Raw genomic sequence first — 21,127 nt, forward strand, 5'->3', positions numbered from 1 at the left:
TATTTAGAAAGAGGTGCCAGGCCGGATTTGGCTGGTATAGTTTGAGGACTCCTGTCCTAGAATAACATGCTTCAGACTCTAACAGGCACATGAATCCCCTGAGGATCTTGTAAAAAGGTAGACTCTGGCTCAGCACGCTGTGGGGGAGCCTAAAATTCTGCACTGTTAGCAAGCTCCCAGGGGATGTCCGTGCTGCTGGCCCATGGACCGAACGGTGGGGTGCACCTAGCCCAGTACCTGGCATGTGGTGGAAGACCAATCATTAATTGCTGAATAAATAAAAGATAAGCAGAAAAACACTCATAATCCTATTTAGCACTTTTCTTGCTACTTTTTCTTTTAAGATTTATTTATTTGAGAGAGAGAGAGCGCACACGCTAGCACAGGGGGGAGCTAGCACAGGGGAGAAGGGGCAGAAGGAGAGAGCCCCAAGCAGACTCTGCACTGAGCACTGAGCACGGAGCCCCATGCAGGGCTCAGTCTCAAGACCCTGAGATCACAACCTGAGCCGAAACCAAGAGTCCGAGGCTTAACTAGTTAACCGACTGCGCCACCCAGTTGCACCTTTTCTTGCTACTTTTTTATCATGGGTTGCACCCTTGCTGATAATATCCATTGCTTTTAACTTCAGTGTATCATTTTCTGATGGAGAGCGAAAGGATACCCGCACACACAGGTATGATACAAGCCTGGCATCAGGGAAAGCTAACGCTTAACATTCACCTGACACGGGTTTCCAAAACTACATTCATGAGAATGGTATTTACAGTTTTACGATAAATGTCAAATTAGGAAGATGGGAGTGCCTTAAAAGAAACCTAAAGTTTCGTGGGGAAAGGTCTATCTGGTTAGATATGTGATGCCAAAAAGATCAACTCAGCTTCACTTCCTATTTGGGAAACTGAAATGCAAAGCCTTTTGAAGCTCCTCAGTAATAACTGCCTTGATCATTTATTGGGGATTTAAAATGCACAGGACATTCTGCCAAGTCCTTTAGAAATGAATATGCCACTGTGGATGAGGACAGTGACAACAATGGCTAGAATCACAAGGACACAGACCCCCTCTCGGAAGGATATTCAAGAAGCGGTGACACTGGGACGTCGGGAAGAGGAGGTGGCCGCTCAGGTATAGGATGGGAGGGAGGCCTTGCCCTACACGTCTCTAGTACCTTCCCAATGGTACACCAGGTGAATGCATCTCCTCCCCAGAACTAATTTATAAAAGAAACCAGGGAAGTTGACACTTAGTACTGTGCTAATTGTCTTACAGAAATCTTCCTCTAGAGATCCTATAAGCAACATTTTGTCCAATTTGCCAGTGGGGAAACTGAGGCCTCAGGAGGTCAGGTTATCCTTCTTCCCCATCACAGCACTGGTACAGTGAGAACGACTCAGGCTGAAGCGTCAGGGTGGACAGGGAGGTCCGTGACCAGCTAACACAGGTCTGATCATCAAGGTCTGCACATGGGAGCTAGCCCCCTGCCCCCACTCCCCAGAGATGCTAAGTCTCAAATCCCAGGTGTAGGCTACCCCATCTGGAAAAAGAATGTCATGGAGTGGAGATGTCTTTTAAACCAGCAGAAATGCCTTTCTTGCTATCAAGAGTTAAGTTCAAATGCCCTAAGGGGCCACACAGTGAATGTACCCGTAGGCCTGTCAGGCTCCAGGCCCTCACACCAGGACAGGTGGGAGTGTCCCCTGAAGTGTACACCCTGGGAGACCGTACCACCCACAAGCAGGCTGTTGTTCTGCACCTGGGAGGGGCCTGTTGGCTGCCGTGGCCAAAACTGGGAGGGCAGAAGCCGGACACCATGGAAGGCAGGAGCCTGAGCCACCTGACAAGGGAAAAAGTTGACCTGATGCTCAACCAAACTAGATTTATTTCCTGAATTTTTCAAAATATTTAAGTAACAATAAGAGCCCTTAGGAATGACCCAGAAAAGTATGTATGTATGGGTGTATCTGATGCACAGATATATATATATATACACACACACATATAATGTCTATATATACATACGTATGTGTGTATACTTATGAATATATTTAATTTCTATATGCCTGTCTACGGATATGTATACATACACACACACACAAACTTTTTCAAACCTGTGTCAGAATGTTCAGAAGGAGCTAACCCCTAAGCACTGGGCCCGAGGACGACAGAGAACAGTGGGAAAGGTCCGGCCAAGCAGCTCCACAGATGTGCTTTTAAATTCTGTCCTGCCACATCCAGACCCCATGGCCCTGAGCGAATCCTCTGAGCTCGCACAGAGCCCGTGCACAATGAATGGCGGGCACTAATGTCACCCGTACGGGTGGTGTTTAACTCCTGTCCATCCTGGCTCCGGGACCGCGGCATGAAATCAAAACTTCCATGTAAGAACAAATGCTCCCTTTTTCGCCCTAACAGGATGGTACGGAGAAAAAAAAAAAAACAATAATAGGAAACGGGAACAATAAGCGCACACCGAGCACCTGTGGGGTGCCAGGCCCTTCTCTATGCACTTCACCCTGTCGGGTCACTGACTCTCTGCAAAGACCCGAGGAGATAGGCGTGGGTATCATCCCTTCCGGTGAGCTGTGTGACCTTGAGCCTCAGTTTCCTCCTCTGTACCTGAGGTTAATCATAGCAGCACGACCTCCTGCAGTTGACACATAGGGAAAGCTCAGTCAAGGGTCGCTAATGACCATGGGCTCCTTGGAGAAGGCACTCACCGCCTCTGAGCCTCCTTCCCCCTGCACAGAGCATTCCTGCCGGAGCCAGCCCATGGGGCATGCTTGTCCCATAGCAAGCGCTCAATAAATAACATGGGTGTGGGCAGAGTCAGCCCACAGTCTTCCAGGAGGCTCAGAACAAGTGGCTTGAACCTCCCCACTGTCTCCCAGGGTCTGGAGAATGGCAAAGGGAAGTGGGCCCCTGCGAGAAGCCGTGCCCTCCCTCCCTCCTCGTGGCACATGGGAGCCGGCGGGTGCTTGAAAATCCACCTCCAGCAGAAGTCTCCTTTCTCACAGGCCCAGAGAAAACCTTCGCTTCGCTCGGGGTCCCTCAGCGGAGAGAGTGAAGACAAGGGTGGGACCTGGATGCCCAACACTGGCCCAGGGCTCTGCCCAAAGCCGCTGCGAGGAGCCTCTGCTCAGCCTCGGCCCGTCTTACCCTCGCATTAACCCCAGCTGCAGTGCTCTGTGCTGGGGCTTCGTGCGGGGCTGGCTGCGAGCAGGTGAGGGATGAATGGATAGGGAAGTGGAAAGATGAGAACCCAGGAGCTAAAAGCCAAGGTCAGGGCAGTACGCTAGTTGTACTCTTTCTCCAAGATTCCAAGATGTTAGTTAGCTTCTGCGCCTCTCTATTCCCCTGTACAATGGGAATAACAGCCCCACCTCATTATGTGGCTGCAAGGATGAAGTAAGATCATATACATAACATACAGTGTATAAATAAACAACCCTCCAAGTGCTCACGGTACCCTAGAGGAGTCTCAGATTTGGTTCACTGCACCAGAAAAAGCCTGAACGGACACCAGCATCTAATCTTAGGCTAGCACAGCTCAGAAGATCCCAGATCCAAGTTGATCGCTATACTTCTCAACAAAAAGAACAGCAGATTAAATGCCTGCTTTGTCCCAAAGATCATGCTGGACACTTGGGTTTAGCATCCTCATGACTCTTGACACAACAAAACAAATAATCTGAAAGATTCAGTCTTCATCACTTTACAACTGAAGAAACTGCCGCCCAGCCTGGACGCAGAGTCCCAAAGCTAAAGAATGCTAGGACTGCCTTGTTCCTAGCCACCTGCTTCCCAGACGCAGTGCAGACCAATGGCTAAGTGTAGGCTCTGGCTTCCGGCCTTCTATGTCCAAATCAACGCCACCGCTTACCAGCTGGGTGACATTGGGCAAGTTGCTTAACCTCTCTGTGTCCCAGTTTCCTTGTCTGTAAAAGGAGAGTAGTAATTCTACCACCTACACTCCATGGCATCACTGCAAAGATTAAGTAGGTCACTCTAAGGAAAGTACACAGTAAGTGCCCAGCGGCTCTCATTGTTACAACAGAGTGCCCGGCCCATAGGAGGGACCCAAAAAGTTGTTTGGGGAACACATCAAGTTTCCCTTATATGTCCCCACTGCTTGCCAGACATATTGCAAGCCTCAGACTTAATCACTCTTTATGGGACAACTCTTTCTCCAAGATTCCGGAAGCTTTCTGTTTTCTCCCTACACCCAGGGGCAATGTCTCATTGATTCATGACTATGTATCTTCTAGTGTGAACCAAAAGCACACCCTGCTTACCATCGGAGTGCATTTGGCACACAACTGTGCACACAATATATCACCCAACCCCGCCCCTGCTTGACACCCACACCTTGGCCGGCCCCGCCCTGGACACCCCCCTCTCCTCCACCCAGCTCACCCCTGGAAGCCAGCACCCGTCTCTGTTCTTTCACAAAGCCTCCTTGACCACTCGAGGTCACACACAGACCACATCTGGCCCACAGATGCCCTTGGTTTGGACTGCGCTCTTCAGAGTTTTTAAATGAACAGCCAGCGTTACGATCGAGAGACTGGTATAAGCAAGGGGCGGCCGGTAAGGATGGCTCCTCCAAAAGCTGGCGTCAGCATCCCCACCCTGCCCCGGCCCCACCTTCACACGAAAAGGCTGGGTCAGGCCACCCCTAGAAGGGGTCTTCCCTCTGACAGTCGGTGAGGTCTCCGTGGGGACTGGCGGGGTCGCGCAGCCCTGGGGACTCCGGCCTTTCCCGAGACTACAGCCACACCCATGCCTCTCGACCAGAGCCAATCTCTCAAATAAACCAGTTAGCCCAGCTTTCCAAATATACCCACAATCCAACCACTTCTCATGCCCTCCGCCCCCAAGCCCGGTCCAGCCGCTCTCCCCCTCTCACCTGGACTACAGCTGCAGCCCCCGACCCGGTCCCTGCTTCTTCCCTGGGCCCCCCCTGCAGCCTGTTCTCACCCACACAGCAGCCAGAGGGCTGGTGCTACACCCTAAGTCAGAGCCCAGCCCTCCCGGCTCCCACCTCCCAGAGAACAAAAGTCCTCAGCGTCCAAAGCCCGAATCTGCCCCTCCCCGTTCCTCTGGGCCTCCGTCTCCTACGCGTCCCTCCCGGCTCACCCCTGCGCCTCCTCACCCCTGCGCCTCCGGCCACCTCTGGGTTCCCAGCCCGGGCCAGCTGGGCCCAGAGAGCCCCTCAGCCCAGAGCCCTCAGCCACGATCCCTGCACATTTTCCTCTTTCCTCTCCTCCTTTGCTCTGGAGCCACCTGCTCAGTAAGGCCTCTTGACCCCTCCCAATTCCCCTTGGCCTGACAGTCTTTCCCATCGTACCTATCACCTTCCAGCATACTATTTAACCTTCCTACTTCTTAGATTTATTGTTTGTCTCTCCACAGCCAGAACGGCAGCCCCGCGGGGGCAGGGGATCTTCGTCGGTTTGGTTCACAGCCGCAGTCCCAGCGCCTGGAACCGTGCCTGGCACATGGAAGGTGCTTGGTAAATCTTTCAGACAAATGGATGAATGAGCAGAGGAGCCTCTCGGGATCTCAGAACACACTCTCCTCCTCAGAAACTTGAGCCACCCCTCTGTGCTTTCCCTCCCCAGAGGGTCGGACTGAACCCTCTGAAGAAGCAAACACAGCAGCTTCTAGACAAATTAGCATCTGCAAGACCTGCTTCCTGTTTCATGTCTAAGAAGTTGGGGGAGGGGGGAGCCTCACTGAGCACATCTGGTTAGTCAAATAGAAGCCCACGTGTGCAGCCCATCGCCAAAGGGGCGCTGCTCATTGTCAGGACTGCGGCTTCGCCTGGTAAGGAGAAAACTCCACCTGGCTTCTCTCTGTCCTCTCAGAGATATAATTTAAAGTGAGTCACAGAAGGAGGATAAAGGCTAAAATCCGACAGGATGAAAATCACAGCCTTGCAATCCGTTTTAGGAGATGAAAGCTTGGAGACTTGACTGGCTTTCTCTGGATGGGGGCGGGGTGGGGGGGGTGGGGGGGAGTCAGGTGGACAGGTGCACCCCTGGCCTCCGGCTCCCCGCCCTGCAAAGCTCGTCACTCTTACCCGGCATGAAACACAGATCTGGTTTCTGCATCTGTAAGGAATTTCTCGTAAAGGGACTCCCTATGCTTTTTCCATATGTCTGAACATCCATTTGAAAGAATTGTCTTTGGAGGTGTGTACTATGGTTACACCTTCTCATTTTGATTGCTGTCTAACTGAAAGGATGCCTTTCCGAGGATTCTTTCAGCTGAAAACAAGCCCCAGAGAGTGGTAAGCATGTATCTTGAAAGCCCCCAGCACCAGGATGGATAAGGAATGTGACAAAGCGTCCTCTACCAGGAATTTCTTTGCAGGAATATGCTTAAAGGGTCTGCAAGCAGGCACGGAAAGGACATTACGCAGGCCAAGGTCAGCTGGGGTATTAGGAGATCCCATAAGCTGAGGAGCTGTGGAAATGCTTAAAGCCCAACTTTGCAAAGCAGCCTGGGCATGGAAGTTCTGTCCACCGAAGGATCCCTGCATCCTGCCCTGAACCAGAACCAGGAAAGGATTGCTGGGTTCTGCCAAAGGGCACATGGCGCTTTCTCCTCTGCAGTTCCCTTTCTCATCTGCTCCTTGCCAGTCAAAGTCAGGCCAGAGAATGAAGATTCCCCGGCTCCTGGGAAAGAACCATAAGCTTGTTCTATTTCAATGGGATTTAAAGCTTTATAAAAGAAACAACATGGACCTGGCTGCTCACAGTGCTCCTTCCACAACCAGACAATTCTTAGAAATCGTATAAATATAGTCTCTCTCTTATCTCCTTTTCTATTTGATAAAACTTGAAGTAGCGCAGACCTTATTTACCCCCAGATATATGAACTTGAGGATATTTGCCTGGAGCCAAATCGAACCCAAAGTTTGACTTAGTAGCCAACAGTTAATAACCAGAAATTTCAACACGGAAATTCAGATTCCTAGCTTCTCCCGAAGAAAACCTCTAAAACCCGGCCATGCTGGGACCCCCATTCCCACGTGGTACAACCAAGGAGGGCTGAATAGTGGCTGCCTCCTGCAGATGAGGCACACACTCTGCTCTCTGCTGTGCCCTGCTCCCCACCACTCCCTAGTGCTTCCTGACCTTTGGCCAATTTGGCCATTTCTTTTCACTGCCTGGCCCCCACCGGCTTGTCAGTTCGTGATCCTGTTTCTCCATCTTCTTTGGTTCTCTCCTTAGTCCATTGCTTCTGGAGAGACGCAGGTTCCTATTAGGGTGTGGGAAATAAACCCTTCCAAGTGGATCTGTGCTAAGCCTTCTAGTGACAGCACACGTGATCCTGTGGCATTCCATAGGCCTGAGAGGTAGAAAGTCCCATACTTGGCTTCCGAGCTCTGGGCTCTTAAGTCCAACTGCCTGTTGACATCTTTACTTGGACACCTCACAAGCCCTTCCAACTTCCTATACCCCGAACTGAAGTCATCATCTTCCCCTAAGAAAATGATCCCTTCCCCAGTCTCCCCACGTGGCACGTGACACCATCCTGTACCCAGGTGCCCTTCCCCTCCCATATGGAAGCCAGCAACTGAGTCTTGAAGGTCACACCATAGAGTCCCTCCCCACCTCTCCCCTCCCACTGCCCCCTTGTCCTCCTCAGCTTGATCTTCACCTGGCCCCTGCCCCAATCAGTCAAATTCATCGCCCTGCTTCCTCCCTTACCCCTTCTAACCCACTCCCTAGAAAGAAGCCCAAATGATCCTAGAAATAATAAATTAGAATCACCTTCTTCCTCCACTCAAAATTCGTCACTCCCTTCCCCTTCCCCTGGAATAAAACTCAAGCTCCTCCCCTTGGTTAATGAGTCCTGCACAGCATGGTCCTGCCAACCCATCACCCCCCAAGCTAAACTCAAGTGACACTGGCCCTCCTTCAGTTCCTCAGACACACCAAGTTGCTCCCTGCCTCAGGACCTTTGCACACGCTGTACCTTGTGCAAGGAACACTCGCCCACCCCTACCCAGAGAGCTAGAGAAACAGAGAGAGGAAGGGCATCACTCCTCTTTGCTGGCTCTGTCACCTGCTCTAGGTCCCAGTTGATAAGTCACATCCTCAGCCAGACTCCCTTCTACAGCAGATCTTCCAAGTACTCTCTTGGCATGGTTGGTTCTGTTGAAGTAGTTACCCCCACATTGTAAATCCAACAGACAGGCTCCTAATCAGTCATCCTGTCTTGCCCTAGAGTCCAGGTGTCATTCCAGATTGCAGTCCTCTGCCTCCTGGACTCACCCACATCTCAGCAATGGTCACACCAAACCATTCTGGTCGACTTTGTATCTCTAGCACTCCCTGAGCTCCGTCAGGGCAGAAACTGTATTTATCTCCCCCATCATCATATTATCAGCACTTAGCACAGTGCCTGGCACACGGCAAGTCCTCAACAAAATATTTGCCAAATGAAGGAGTCATGAGATCTGAAAGCATTTAAGGTTTGGAGCAAACTTTCCTCCAAGGCTAAGGGACATACAAAACAAAACCAGCTAAAGGTGGCCCATGCTTAAGTTTTTAATTTTCTTTTCTTTTCTTTTTTTTTTTTTAAAGATTGTATTTATTTATTTGAGAGAGAATGAGATAGAGAGAGAGCATGAGATGGGGCAGGGTCAGAGGGAGACGCAGTCTCCCTGCTGAGCAGGGAGCCCGATGCGGGACTCGATCCCGGGACTCCAGGATCATGACCTGAGCCGAAGGCAGTCGCTTAACCAACTGAGCCACCCAGGGGCCCCTAAGTTTTTAATTTTCTATGTAAAGAAAGAATGAAATGATCTTGTGCTCATTTTATTTTCATATAAAGAGGAGCATAAAACCATGAGGCATACAAAAAAAATGAAGTTTTATAGTGTGGTAAATAAAAAAGAGAAGGTTGGGGACCAATCATTGAGGGGGGGAAGGAGCCATGGTACAGTACAGAAATAGAAACAGATGTAGAGATAAAGAGAGACAGATCAAGAGAGAAACCAGCAGAAGCATCTAGGCAAGGTACAAAACAGGGCTTCGCTGCTTTTCTGGGAACGAAAGGGCAACCCTCCAGATTTCGAAAGGGGTTTTCACTCCTACCTAAGGGGTAAGAGCACTTGTCTTAAGTCCCCTCTTCACTTCATTTTTCAAAGAAGTTTTCTAAAAACTGATTTACTATGCTAAAAAAAATCAGTGGTTAGCACATTGCATTTTGAAGAGAACACAATCTATTCAAATGATTTTTTTTTAAATACTTCACTTTGTATCTTTAGAGAATGTGGCTACAAACTTTTAAGTCAGGCACTGGGTTTTTCAGTTACAAGCAAGAAGAGGGACGGATCCTTGGGGGCTGTCAGAAGGAGGGGCATGAACTTCAAGCACAGTTCAGCAGGGTCTTTTGTATTGTACATCCCACTCATTCCCTTCTCTGGAACTTTCCATGGTCCCGGCCCTAGATGAAAGGGTGAGCAGAGCCTACCATTGCACATGGTCTAACCTCTCTGGCCAAGCCACCTAAACCAGTGGGCCTTCCCAACCGGGGCCAATTAGAATCTCCCTAAGAAATCGCCATTTGGGCCCCAATGAGCTGGTGCCGGGACAACACATAAAACTGATAGGCAGGAGGTGTGGGCAGTTTTCCACCGGGCTTTCTCAGCCTCATAAGAGTAAGAAGTCAAGGAAAGATGGTCTGCAGAGAGACATGAAAAATCAGGAACATTGTGTGTAGCAGGACCTGGGGGTCCAAATCCCAGGCCCACTGGACAGCTATGACCCTGAACAAGTTCCTTGACATCTCCTTGACCTAACTGTAACCTGCTTCCTAAGGCTCCTTTGAGGATTGAATAAGTCAGCACATACAGCACTTGGAAGAGGGTCTAGCCCACAGTAAATGCATGCTGAATGTTAACCACTATTATTATCCTTTTGCTGAACTGTAAGCTCATGAGACCGAGGATTTCTCGCTGTTTTGTTCATACCATATCTCAGAATCTAGAACCGTGCCACAGCAGTGCTCAACCCACGTATGATGAGTGATCAGAGACTGGAGATACCGCCCAGCCCTAAGAGGACAGAGACCATGAACAGAGCCTGCTCTCTCCTGATCTCAGCTCCTACCTACTCCAATGGAGCAATCAGAGCCGGGTCTTATCAAAGCCTAAATCAGATCATGTTTCTTTCCTGCTTCTCATATCTCAGGATAAAGCCAAACTCTACCCCCCTGGCTACCCAGGCCCTGCAGGCTCTGGCCCCTGCCTACCTCTCTCCCCCTCCCTCTGGCTTCCTGCTCCGGTTACACTGGCCTCCTTCATTTCTCTGACGTGGTTCTCTCTGCTTCCTTCTACCTCCGGGCCCTTGCACGTGCTGTTCCCCTGATGCATCCTCAGCACCAGGCTCCTTCTCAGGGAAATCTTAGCAGATGTTCTTCCCTTGTTTTCATTGGCTCCTCCATTTTACACGCCCAGAACCTCATGTTCTTTTCCTTCATGCTTCTTGTCACCTTTTGTACTTTTATCATTTATGACTACTTAGTCAATAACTCTTTCACCCTAGACCATAAGCTCCATGAAGAAAGAGAGCATAACTTCTTTTTTATTCATTGTATTTTAGTATCAAAAACAGCATATGGCAAAAAGAAGGGGCTCAACATATACTTGCAGAATGAATCCATTTGTTGAATGGGTTGACTGAACAAAGAAGTACATTTGGGACCATTCTCAAGTCTAGCTTCTTCCCGAGTCTCCTGGCCTGCTTTTGCAATAGTAACCTCCTCAGACAAGCCCCTAAATCCCCCTTCCAATCTGCCTTGAGTTTTTCCATCACTACTAAAGGCTTCGACTCCAATCCACAGACTAACGCCACCCTCCAAGCCGGAAGTCCCCTCCTAGAATCAATAAGCCTAGATCAATAATCACATAAAGACTTCCTTTCCCAGAAAAAGCCATTTTCATGCATGACAGAGTAAATGGTACCAGACCAGCCCTCCCACCATCAACAACCGTTAAGTCAGGACAAACCTATACAAGGCAACTGTTGTCAGGCGTTAGACGGCAGGCAGCATAAGACTGTGGTCACTGGGGAAAAGGAAACACAGGAGCTGAGCATACATTCACTCTAGCTCTCCACCTGAGGACAGCTTCCATACCACCAGCGTGGAGTCACCTCCCCCACCAAGCATCCAAAAAGGTTATGCCTTAGAAATAAGGGTACACCTTAGAGAAAGGCTTCCCCAGACCTGCCCTGACAGAATCTAAAACCAAGTCTCAATGAAATCGACGCAGGAGGGAGCACGGGAAACATCTCGGGCTTCCCACAGGTCTACCCTCACAAAATGTAAACTCAAGTCCACACAAGTTCACAGTGATCAGCCCGTTACTGAACTGCCTTCCACGGAAGATAACAAAATCCAGAGTCTTTATAATATCCAGTATACATATTATCATCCCAACATCAGAAGATAATCAACAATTACTAGACATGCAAAAAAAGAGGAAAACGTGGCTCATGGTCAAGGAAAAGAAGCAAGGAATAGACACAGATCCCAAAATAGCTATGATGTCAGCTCTAGAAAAAGCAACTGTCAGGATTTATAAGTTCCTAATATTATCATAAAATTCATTAACCAGGTGTATACACTGAAAGCACCTGTGGAGATTTCAGGGTTTGGGGGTTTGTGTTTTTTGTTTGTCTGAGTTCTACTCATATAGTTTCTCATTAAGTAGTCTCAGGTGATGCTTAGGCATCTGCATTGTTAACCTCTCTAGAGCGTTCTAACACATCATATAATTCTTATCATAGAATACATCCACTTTAAGGTAAATACAAATAAAAGGTAAATTTATATGTATTGAAGGTTCTGCTTAATTGAGTTCGTTGGTGAGCACCAATCAGCAGTCTCGGGTTGAACAGATTACGCAATTAAGAAAGATAATTTCAACTCTATTTTGCAGAAAAATGCACATGTCTCTACTTATTTGGAAAAAAAGTCTGAGGTTAAATCAAAAGCCACAGACAAAAAGATAACGATTAAGAAAAAAACAGGAGGAAATGCTCATGGTATAATATAAAAATAGCAGAGTACCAACCACTGTAACATCAAGCATATGAATGTACATTAACAGACATTGCCATGTTTGTGCATAGAAAAGGCAACAATAAATATATAAAATGCTAATAGTTATTTTATGTGTAATTTTAATTTTCTCCTAGTTTTCTATATTTTACAAGAGTGTATGGAATTTTCTCAGTGGACTCACATCTGAAATTTAAGCACAAAATAATGGTTGCAGAAACCTTCTGTCAATACACAAATCTCTGCAAAATCTAGCAATTTTTCCATCAGAAAGAGAAGGGAAGAAGTAGCTTGAGCAAGAATATCATTTCTATCCTTATCCAGCTCAGGAAGACTTTCTCCTCTAGCCTCTGAGTAACTGGACCAGCTTCTGATACTAATTCCATCTCAAGTTTCCCATCCGTCAGACAAATAAGAGGCTAAGACACATACGACAACCCAACAAGCAACAGGCAGTGGCTGAGCAGAAGTAGCTCACCTACTGGCAAATGAAGGACACCAAAAGGAAAAGAATTCAAGTCCATACCTGAACGACAGGGTGGCCACCAGTTGGAGCTTTGACAGCCCCTCGGCTGCCTTCGGTCTCATAGTGGGCCCGGTGATGTGGTTTGGGCTGCACCTCAATCCGCAGCTCATAGGAGCCCGACTGGTGGGACAGTGGCCACTCAAGCGGAGGGAGGGATGCGGTCACTGGGATGCTGAAGGAGGAAATAGAATCAGTCATGTATACGAGAAATCAGGACTTGTCAACCTGTACAATAAATGTAAATGGTCCCTTTTCTGGAAAAATCATGTCCAGTGAGTATATGAGTAAAATACTGGCTGTTGGAAAGCACATATTTCTCAGAAAGGATAGGTAGGACACTTCACAAGGTAGAGATCTTTTTCTTGGTTTTCTCTTCCATCTTTGATGACAACAGTGCGACTGACATCTCCATTTATGAAGCTAACTTCATGACACGTGAATTCTAGCATATTTCTAACTGCTATAACTTCTTTTCCTCTGGGAATTTTGAAGAGTACCACCTCCTACCTCTAAAAATCACCCTTTTCCCAGAATGTTCTCCCATTCCAAAGGAATAAGTGTGGGAGAAGGTACACTGAAGTGGAAATCAGGAGCCCACGTGTGTCACTAATGGGCCATGTTAGTTTAGGCAAGTAACCTCACCTCCTCTATCTTCAGTGTCTTATAATAACATAACAAATGGACCAGATGGCACTGGAGGGTTATATCAGCTCTTATTTCCAAGTCCAATGCTTTCAATTAAAAGCTAATTCTAGGGAGAGACCATTTCCAGTCATAGGCATTGCTTATCACAGCAAGTATAGAACATCTAACCATAGAGATGTGGCTAAATTTAGAGACCCCTAAATTTAAAGGAAGAGTAAAGGTCAAGAACATGACTGGAGTTACCCACCCAAGTTTAAGTCCAAGCTCCACCTCTAACTACTTTGAGCAGATGCCTCCCCTCCCTAGGCCTTAGTTTCCTCAACTAAGAAATGGGGATCCTGAGATCATATAAAGAGCTTAGCACAATAACTCCTCAAATAAATATTAGGCTATAATTATGTTTCCCTATATATAGTGCATATTTCAAATAAATAATTATCTCCTATAGACAATCTAAATTACTTGTGGTTATAGTATTAGATATATATGCCTTTACATCTGAAGTTGTAATGACATGCCTTAAGTTTTATTTTCCTATAGAATCTTTTTTTTTTTTTTTAAGATTTTATTTATTTATTTGACAAAGAGAGAGTGAGAGAGGGAACACAAGCAGGGGGAGTGGGAGAGGGAGAAGCAGGCTTCCCGTGGAGCAGGGAGCCCAACGCGGGGCTTGATCCCAGGACCCTGGGATCATGACCTGAGCCGAAGGCAAACGCTTAATGACTGAGCCACCCAGGCGCCCCCCTATAGAATCTTAAACCTACCCAGCACATCCAACAGGTACTTGATATATGGTTAGAATTATGTCATTTAAGAGTTGACTGAGGCCTTAATGATCTATCTAAACTATTCCTTCAGAGCCTCAGAGAACATAGACATTTCCCCAGGATTACAAAGCAAGACACACCAAGGCTGCAACTTATATGTCTTGACTCTCGGTCTAGTGCTCCATGCACATGTCTACACTACCTCTTATCTTACTAATTTATTTAAAATAGGGCCAAGAAAATCTCTCACTTATAGAATGACTCTAGAGCAATACCTGACATTTGATAGGTTCTCAGTGACTATTCAGTGGGTAGATGGGTAGATGGCTGGATGGATACATGAATGAATAAATGAGCAGTTTTATTTCAAAGAAGCCCTTATATTTAAAGTAGTTTCAGGGGCACCTGGGTGGCTCAGTCTGTTAAGCATCAGCTTTGGCTCAGGTCATGATCCTGGAGTCCCACGATTGAGTCCCACATCAGGCTCCCTGCTCAGTGGGGAGTCTGCTTCTCCCTCTCCCCACTCTCATGCTCTCTCTCTCACTTTCTCTCTCAAATAAGGAAAATCTTTAAAAAAAAAAAATCAAAGTAGCTTCAAAGTTGCAAATACATGGATTTGTGTCACTGTGTCCTGATTTTGCACATATGGCACCAATCGTTAATCCAATCAGCACCTTCTTTTCCACTAAACAAGCCCAGAGCTGCTAAAAGCTGACATTATCAACTGGACTTAGTTAAGCACTTGCAATGAAACCAATTCCATCCTTTCTCCATCACAGCAGTACCAAGGGGAGATGCGGGGGAGTGGCACCCCATGAACTCCATCACTGCTGGAGCCCAACTTGACCATACAATCCAACTTAAAATTATATCCTCACTATGCAAGCAAAGCTCCAGCTCTTCTTTGCAACTAGTTGCCTCCCGAAGCCCCCCTTATCCTTAGTGTCCACCTTAGTTTCAATGCCAACATGCCTTCAGCTTCTGCCTGCAGCCAAGATGCTGTGTGTGTCAAATACTTGTACTCTCATTACGTATGCAAGTGAAATTTTTTTAAGTTTGCAAAATAAAGCTCATAAAAAAATCACTTCACCCCTATATTATCTTTTGAAGTATCAAAAAAAAAAAAAAAAAATCAAGGAGTAGAAGATCCAGTGGGATATCTCTAAGTATCAACTTCAAATTTTCCTTGGTTCCAGAATAAGTCTTTGATGACTTCATTACAATCTTAAGAATTAGACCATCAGAGCCAACGTGAAATGCTGCATGTGAATTTCAGCCCTCTGCTCTGCACACCCTGGGACAAATATTATCATGAGACTTCCCTGAACACCCTATCCCCTCTATCTCACAGAAAATTCTTACAAATATCTCCTTGGCTGGCACAAGCTAGCACTTGTAGGGACTAAAGTACTCTACTAGCATTCAGAGCTACTAGCATTCAGATCCAGCCACAGAATGGAGATGGAAGGAGAAATGATAAAGTCTTTATAAACAGTAAAGTCTCAGACATATGCAGCATGATCCTTTTTTTTTTCCCTAAGATTTTATTTATTTATTTGACAGAGTGAGACACAGCAAGAGAGGGAGCACAAGCAGGGGGAGTGGGAGAGGGAGAAGCAGGCTTCCCAAGGAACAAGGGAGCCCGATGTGGGGCTCGATCCCAGCACCCTGGGATCATGACCTGAGCCAAAGGCAGACACTTAATGACTGAGCCAATGTTCTTCTCCAATCTCAATCATTACATGAATCACATTCTGGAGACTGATCTGAAGCAGAGAGAACAAGGAGGAGTCAAGAACCCGAGGTTCTAAGTTTCCAACGCAGTCATTAACAAGCTGGGTGAGCCTGGGCATGTCCCCTCACCTCGCCAAACCTAGGTTTCTCAACCTGAACCGGGGTTGGCCTTAATCAGCATTTCCTAAGGTGGCTCCATACAACTTTGGTCACAGAACTCGTAACTCCATGGCCAAATGGCCTTTGAAATCACTGCCTGTTCTGTCCACAGCTGGGAGTGGCCCCTGGATCAGGATACCTGTTTAACTCTGTTAAACTCAGAAACTCCTTTTTTAAGGAACACCAATCAACCTATCATGGCACCAGTGTTCTCAGAACTGTCTGGAGGAGGGGCCAGACTGAAGCTCCCCGTGGTCCAGGTCGGTCTGTGGGTGGGATAAGCAAGGCCCGGTGGACAGAGCTCTTGTCTACTCTCATCCCATCAGTCGAAACAGCTCCACCACAATCTATTTTGGTATTCAATTTAATATTTGCCAAAAAAAAAAAAAAAAAAAGTTTCCATTTGCTAAAAACAAACATGCTTTGAAGAATCTAGGGCCTCAGGGCACCTGGGTGGCTCAGTCAGTTGAGCATCCGATTCTTGGTTTCAGCTCAGGTCATGATCTCGTGAGGTCTTGGGATGGAGCCCCACGAGGGGTTCCCTGCTCAGCGGGGGGTCTACTTGAAGATTCTCTCCCTCTGCCCCTTCCCCCACTCTAAAATAAATAAATCTTAAAAAAAAAAAGAAAAGAATAGAGGCGCCTGGGTGGCTCAGTCCGTTAAGCATCTGCCTTCATTCAGCTCAGGTCATGATCCCGGAGTCCTGGGATCAAGCCCCACATCAGGCTCCCTGCTCAGAGGGGAGTCTGCTTCTCCCTCTCCCTCTGCCCCTCCCCCTGCTCATGCGCTTCCTCTCTCTCTCAAACAAATAAAATCTTTAAAAAATAATAAAAATAAATACAATAAATAAAATTTTTTAAAAAAGAATCTACAGGGCGCCTGGGTGGCTCAGTCATTAAGCTTCTGCCTTCGGCTCAGGTCATGATCCCAGGGTCCTGGGATCAAGCCCCACATCGGGCTCCCTGCTCAGCAGGAAGCCTGCTTCTCCCTCTCCCACTCCCGCTGCTTGTGTTCCTGCTCTCTCTATCTCTGTCTCTGTCAAATAAATAAAATCTTAAAAAAAATAAATAAAAATAAATAAAAATAAAAATAAAAAAGAATCTACAGCCTCATGTTATTACCATTACCTCATGGTTTTCAAAGTGTTGGGATTATTTTTACCCTCATTTTGATGGAATATCATCTGCTTCTAACCTCTGTGAGCCTCATTTTTCTTAGCATCAAAATGAAGATAAAAATAATACCAGCCAGGGGCGCCTAGGTGGCTCAGCGGGTTAAGCGTCTGCCTTCAGCTCAGATCATGATCCTGGGGTCCTGGGATTGAGCCCTGCATCGGGCTCCCTGCTCAGCGGGAAGTCTGCCTCTCCCTCTCCCTCTGCCCTTCTCCCCTGCTTGTGCACACACACGCTCTCTCTCTCTGAAATAAATAAAATCTTTTAAAAATAAAAAATAACGCCAGCCACGTTTATATAAGAATGAAATAGTACATACAGAATACTTAGGATCATGCCTGGCATACAGCAAGCATCCTTAAATACTGGTGATGATCACTGTCAACTGTCATTCCTCTAACAATCATCGGGAGCTCAATCTCCTAGGACAAGTCTCACTGATGAGAAAGCACTCTCTAAAGTGCTTCCCCCATAATAATAAGACAATTCTCCTATAAAAATAATGGCTGCCCCCCCTTTTTTTTTGCACTCTTACTTTGTGCAGGCTCCGTGCCAAGAATTTGATATATATCCTCTCACCCAATCCTTGCAAAAAAAAACAAAAACCAAAAAACCATGCTGAGGTGGGACTATTACCATCCTCATCTCATAGGGAATGAGCCAAGGTTTAGTGTTGTGCTCAGTGGGAAAGGGGTTCCTGATTGATTAGCAATGCCTGCCCTGGGAATGGCATCAAAAAGGTGCTCAGTGAGAAAGAGGGCCTGCATGATTAGTGATGCCTGCCACGGGCAGAGCAGGAGCGCAGCACCAGATCACACAGCCGGTGAGCGGCAGAACCAGGACTCAGAGCCAGAACCGACAGACCCTACAGACCACCTACATGCATCTCTTCAGCTTACCACTCTTTTAAGCTCCTTGAGGATTAGGGCTCACGCTTCCTTTTTTTAGGACCTCCGGATCACTGACTGCAGATACCAACCATCATCAAGTCCTCTTATAAGAGGACTGCGAATTCCACACATTAAGGCTTGCTCTGTGCTTCCCAGAATGTCAGCTCCCTGAACACAGGAATTTTTGCCCATTTTGTTCACCGCCGGCTCCCCAACACCTGTAACAGTGCGTGCCTGGCCCATAGCAGGTGTCTGATAAACACCCGTTCTGTGAATGAATGAATCAGCCAGGTGCCCTACCAGCGATCGCTTGCATCGTCAGGACCACCACCTGGTGAGTTAGGTACCCTCAGGCCCATTTTACAGATGGGTAAACCACAGCTCGGAGAATTTAACTTCCTTGCCAAGGCCTCACAGGCCATAAGCCGAGAGCCAGGACGTGAACTCTGTCTAGCGCCCCCTAACCAGAAGAAGTCCCCTAAAAGTAAACCGTGGACCACACCGCTTCCCGGGCCCGCTCACCTGCAGATGGGAATAGCAGGCACCAGCTGCTTGGGCCAGGTGGGCGGCACCAGCAAGATGGACTCGGGGGCCGAGCTCCTCCCCTCCTCCTGCTCGCAGGGCCCCAGGAACTCCACGGCCGGGTAGATGTGGCGGGGCAGGCCGGCCTTGGGCGGGGCGGCGGACACCGGCGACGGGTCCGGGCTCGTCTTCCACATCTTGGGGGGGATGCCACAGGGCGAGTCCGCGGCGAGGCTGTTCAGGGCATCCATGAGGACGGCAGAGCCAGCCGTGGGGGGGTACCCAGCGGGGGCACCGTCGTCCTGGGGCTGCGGCGAGGGGCTCCGGGAGCGCTGGGGTGAGGCTCCGGGCAGCGGGGCAACCAAGGCCCCGGCACACGAATGCCTCCGCTTGGCACCAGGCGACGAGGAGCGGGAGGCCGGACGGGGCACGGGCGAGTGGCGGCCCAGGCAGCTGTCCTCAGCGAGGCTGGTTCGAGGTGACATTATTGGCGAGGTTCTGGGGGAATAATGAGCAGGGATGTTTTGAAAGTGGGGACACAGGTCGTCGGGCCCGCCGTTATTGGGCGAGACGCAGGGCGAGGTGCAGGGGGAGAAGGTGTCGGAAATGAAGCTGGCAGAGGACCCGCTACTAGCCGGGCTCAAGCAAAGCGGCTCGCGGTAGCCCTCGAAGCCGGGGACGGGCAGCGTGAACCGCGGGCTGGCGGCCGCGCCGGCCGGGGCCGGCTGCTCCCCCAGCAGGCCAGTGTCTCTCCCGCGGAGGGGGCCCCCTGCCTGCATCAGTTCGTGAGATGGAGTGATCTCGATCCGAGGGCTCAGGCCCGAGGCCCCCGCTGGCTTGGCCGCCGGGCTCAGAAAGTTCTGCGGCCCTACCCTATCGGGCTCTCCGAATCGGCCGGGGGGCTCGCCGGGGAGACTGGGGAGGGGGCTGTATGGCTTGAGGCCATAGTCCAGGACTTCATCGGGATATGCGAGTCCGGAGGGTGGGCTGGCGACCTTATGTGCATTCGGTTCTTCTGGAAAGAGAAGGGGGGAGGGAGGGGTCTTTTTAAGCCTCTAAAACAGAACTCCCGTGCAGAGCAATCACAGGTTGGGTTTTGTCTCCTGGTTGATTGGTTTGTTTGTTTGTTTGTTTTTTCTAATCCCCACCACACCAAATCCCAAGCTGGAGCCTCCTTCCCTCGCCAGAGGAAAGGGAGGCCACTTCATCCCAGATTCCTCGAAGAGCGAGACCAAAGCGGAAAGATTGTAGCGCAGGTGCACAGAGCACAGCTCATCCAAGCCATGCGGGACGCGCTGGGCCCGTGGCCTCCAAACTTGTGGTTCTGTGGAACCCTTGGGAGAGATTCATTTCATTTCACAACTCAGCTCACACCATATTTACTGGAGACTGAAACAAAAGCTTCACGAAACGATACTTACCCTGCTACATACAATACACTCTTCTCTTCCCTCTTATCTGGGGCTATTTGGCTTAAATGCTGGTCATAACTTATTCGACAGATTTCCTGGCCCACCAGTGGGTCATGACCCACAGTTTAGAAACCACTGACCTGGCTTACGTCATCATTCTGCATATATGGTGCGGCCACAGGATGCAGGGGGAGACTGCACCGGCTCTGGAGTCCAAGGGGCTCTGGGTTCAAATCCCAGCCTTTCACACCCTTGTGTAAATACTGGCTTAATTTAGAACGAGGACTCCTGAGTCACGTCTCATCTTGTGCCATTTTACAGATGGGGAAGCTGGGGCGCAGGGAGGGGACGAGATTCACCCAAAGACACAGAATTTGCAAGATGAGAAATCCCATAGACAAGCCCCTTGGCCCTCAAAAGGCAGAGCCATGGTTCTGTAGTCTCTCAAGCTATTGAAAACAGGGGGTACAGAAAGATCTTTTTCTTTAGTAGCGGCCTTCGGCTGCCACCTCGAAAGGACCCACGCTGGAGAGCGGGTTGAGTGAGGAGGGAAGGAGCTGTTCTTCCCCGCCACCCTGACCCTCATCCAGCGCCCTGTCGGGGCGTGGGTCAGCCTGACTCCTCTCTTTCACACACCTTACACCCAATCCACAGCAAATCCTGATGGCCCTACTGTCAAAACATAAGCCACAGGTTTGTGTGTCTCCTTCTCCACCACAACCCCTCTGCCCTAAGCCACGAGCCGTCCTCTCTCACCTGGACCTACTCACCTCCCCCCTTGGGCTCCCCACTTCTACCCTCGCCCCCTCCAGTCTGTTCGCCACGCGGTAGCCTCTCGAAACGCCCATCTGCAAAACTTTAAAAGCTGCCCCAGATGTGATCTAAAGTCCTTAACACACTTGTCCCTGAGCCCTGGCCCGTCTCACCACTCATACCTCCCCACTTTTTCCCACCCTGACTCAGCAACAGCCCTGCTAACCCCTTCGCTATTCTTCAAGTAGCTCCCGCCTTGAAGTTCTTGAGTGCTGTTCATTCTGCTGGAAACTCTACCCCCCCGAGATCTTCACATGGCTGCTTCCCTTAATTTCTTCCCGTGTCTTTCATTCTCTGCCCTTTTCCCCTGCCATCTTTTCTCTGCTAACACCTGTTACCAGCTCACGACACATCAGGTATTATGTGTTGAGGGAATCTCATCCTGATAGATCAGGGGCAGGCA

At 48.7% G+C, this 21,127-nt stretch overlaps 1 protein-coding gene across 6 annotated transcripts in view; it reads right to left on the minus strand.

Annotated features, from left to right (window-relative positions):
- NFATC2 (nuclear factor of activated T cells 2) overlaps positions 1-21,127 on the minus strand; it is a 156,904-nt gene that overhangs the window by 101,251 nt on the left and 34,526 nt on the right. For 4 of the 6 annotated variants that reach the window (XM_036064694.2, XM_036064690.2, XM_036064693.2 and 1 more), the window contains exons 2-3: positions 18,500-19,514; positions 12,611-12,782 (exon numbers count right to left, since the gene is read on the minus strand). In XM_036064694.2, coding sequence (XP_035920587.1) covers positions 12,611-12,782; positions 18,500-19,514 — 1,187 coding nt within the window. The remainder of the gene's footprint in view (positions 1-12,610; positions 12,783-18,499; positions 19,515-21,127) is intronic. The other 2 variants (XM_036064696.2, XM_036064697.2) reach the window with 1 other exon arrangement.

The sequence above is a fragment of the Halichoerus grypus genome, chromosome 10 (genome assembly GCF_964656455.1).
Source record: "Halichoerus grypus chromosome 10, mHalGry1.hap1.1, whole genome shotgun sequence".
NCBI lineage: Eukaryota > Metazoa > Chordata > Mammalia > Carnivora > Phocidae > Halichoerus > Halichoerus grypus.